This window comes from Morone saxatilis, unplaced genomic scaffold (assembly GCF_004916995.1).
Source record: "Morone saxatilis isolate NCDOM2014 unplaced genomic scaffold, NCSU_SB_2.0 Contig0, whole genome shotgun sequence".
Classification (NCBI taxonomy): Eukaryota; Metazoa; Chordata; class Actinopteri; family Moronidae; genus Morone; species Morone saxatilis.
Window position 1 is genome coordinate 20,276,256 of NW_023339650.1, and position 2,635 is coordinate 20,278,890.

The 2,635-nt window shown below is 45.8% G+C and overlaps 1 protein-coding gene across 3 annotated transcripts in view; it reads right to left on the reverse strand.

Moving 5' to 3' along the window:
• LOC118332977 (aspartyl/asparaginyl beta-hydroxylase-like) overlaps positions 1-2,635 on the reverse strand; it is a 22,529-nt gene that overhangs the window by 1,981 nt on the left and 17,913 nt on the right. For all 3 annotated transcript variants that reach the window (XM_035668644.1, XM_035668562.1, XM_035668484.1), the window contains 7 exons: positions 2,348-2,484; positions 2,161-2,259; positions 1,814-1,903; positions 1,586-1,723; positions 1,365-1,500; positions 840-931; positions 191-324 (listed from right to left, as the gene is read on the reverse strand). In XM_035668644.1, coding sequence (XP_035524537.1) covers positions 191-324; positions 840-931; positions 1,365-1,500; positions 1,586-1,723; positions 1,814-1,903; positions 2,161-2,259; positions 2,348-2,484 — 826 coding nt within the window. The remainder of the gene's footprint in view (positions 1-190; positions 325-839; positions 932-1,364; positions 1,501-1,585; positions 1,724-1,813; positions 1,904-2,160; positions 2,260-2,347; positions 2,485-2,635) is intronic.

Consider the following 2,635-nt stretch of genomic DNA (forward strand, 5'->3'; position numbering starts at 1 on the left):
GGAAAAATGAAAGCTGAAATAATTTATTTATTGTTGTTTTCTGAGAGAAGAGATGAGGAGCGGAAAAGAGGAGAAATCAGATTGATGAGGAGCGAAAGAAAGGAGATTGAATAAATAAAGTTGTAAGGACACAAAGAGGAAGAGGAGGAGGTGAGAAATGGAAAGAGGAGGAAGAGGAGGAGTCCAGTACCTGGTCTGGTCGGTGCAGCGGATCCTGCAGCCCTGTTTGGGGATGACGAGGCCGAGGTGCATCCTCAGTCTGCAGTTAGTGGGACCAGTGTGAGGCCACACATGAGTACCTGGCTGCATGACTGAGAACTTAATCTGAACACACACACACACACACACACACACACACACAGAGATTATCTTCATTAAACTGACTCCGTAATCAGATCTGAGTCATGTTGTGAAACAGTCCTGGTTCAGAGGGTAAAAGCCTGCATTTGATTTTAAAGTCAAGCTGACTATTTGCAAGCAGCAGCAGATTCTTTTGGGATATTTTTAGCGATGAAATCAGTCCAGAAACATGTTGATGGCCTAAACAAGAAAGGATCCTGATTGTAAGACGAAGAGATATCACCGTATCCTGACAGTGGAACATGAGAAGGAAGGAAAAAGGTTGGGAACTGCTGGCTTAGAAGACGGAAACATTGGCTGGAAATATTCACATTACTAATTTTAACAAACAAAACTGGAGAGACAAAGAACTAATTAAGCTCTGTGTCTTCCAGACAGATCCTTGGGAAAGTATCATTTGCGAGATAGACTCTAAATAAGAGAAGTTAAAAGATTGTGTCTCGTCTTCTGGTGCATTTAAAAGGAATATCTGTGTGTACCTGTCCTCTCTTGCAGCCTGTAGCTTCAGGGTATCTCTCCAGCAGTGAGCAGGTCTTTGGGACGCCCTGACAGGAATTTCCAACTTTTTTCCCTAAATACACAAAAAATACAGTCAAACCTCATTACAGCCACAGTTATTACTCATTATCAATTATTATGTTGGTTAATTTTTCACTTAGTCCTTCTATAAAATGTCAGAGAACAGTGAAAAAGCTCCCGAAGTGCAAGGTGACGTCTTATTAGAGACTAAAACACAAAGATAAAGAGTGTGTTTGTTGCTTCAGTGCATCTTTTGCTTGAATGAAGAGTGTTTATTTCTGTCGTCTGTATATCTTTCAACCAGCGGACATCAATGGTGAGTTTAAATATATCTTTAATAATCCGGTAACCATATCTGATGCCCTAGCGCCGCTTACGGTGCTATTATAGCACTTGCAGTGGCGTGGTGAGTGTGCGGCTCTCCACCGCTGTCTGACCGGGTCAATATAGCTCAATGTAGCTGATCAGTCTGAATGAGTGTGTACCTTGTTGCCAGAGTGTGTACTGGCCCCACTCTCCTTTCTCCCTCAGGTTCTCCTCCTCAGGTACGAACAATCCGGTGTTTTGGTCCATCACAGCCAGAGCCTCGTCCCTGATCGTCTTCCAGTTCCTCTCCAACGTCTAAAGATACACACAGCTCCGATTTACTGAAAACAAAACAAGAAACTCTGCCTCGTACGCATGTAAACACACTCGGACACTTCACCTTGACCAGGTCGTTGTATCCGGTCTCTTTAGGCGTCCACCAGGGCTGAGCCTTCAGCCCGTCCACGTTGTACAGAGATCTCTGCCACACTGAGGCAAAATGGCCGTGTTGGTGACCCAACTCGTACCAGTGATAGGCCTAAAGAGACAGTTACAAACAGTTACTTATTGTTATTGTCGTCGTTTGTAGGTGTGGGTGTGTGTGTGTGTGTGTGTGTGTGTTACTCACACTTTTGTCTCCGACCCTCTGCAGGGCGTCACCCAGGTGGAAATAAAAACGCCCGTCATCCGTCCCCGGTTCACCTGACTCCAAACCCTCCTGCAGAGACAGAGGATGGCAGTGACGATGTGGGTTTGAGGGTTTCCTCGCACTTAACTTACTGTCGGCTGATTTCTTACGAGTCGTTTATATAAAGAAAAAGCTCGTTAACAAACAGATTAAAGTCAGAAAGCAGAGAACGGATCGGTGATAGCTGCTGACCGGCTCCATGTATGTGCACATTTACAGGTTCTCTGTCTTCCTTGTGCGTATGTGAACAAACAAACAAACAAACAAACAAACGTGTGTCTGTTTACCTTCAGGTACGGTATACTCTCTGCTATCTTGTTCTCCGACTTCAGGATGAAGCCGTAGTGAACTTTAGCGAAGCCGTTGCCGGGGGAAACCGCAAGAACCTGTGGGTGAGGCCAGACAACCAATCAGAGATAAAGAGAGAGAAACTCATGTCACTCACAAAAAGGGGGAAACTACCAGCACACACACCTCTTCGTACACCTTCTTGGCGCCCTTGTTGTCTCCTAGCAACAGGTGGGCGACGCCCAGCTCGTTCTTTAGAGTGATGTCTTCTGGGAAGATCTGGGTCAGCCTCTCCAGAGTCGCCAGAGACCCACGCATCCGACCTGAGAGAGCAAACTTCAGCTTTAAAGGACCACAGTGTAGGATGTAGTGGCATCGGGTGATTGCAACTCTCTCGCTTCACCCTCAAAATTGGACTTTTCAATGGCCGGTTAGCTCAGATGGTTAGAGCGTGGTGCTAATAACGCCAAGGTC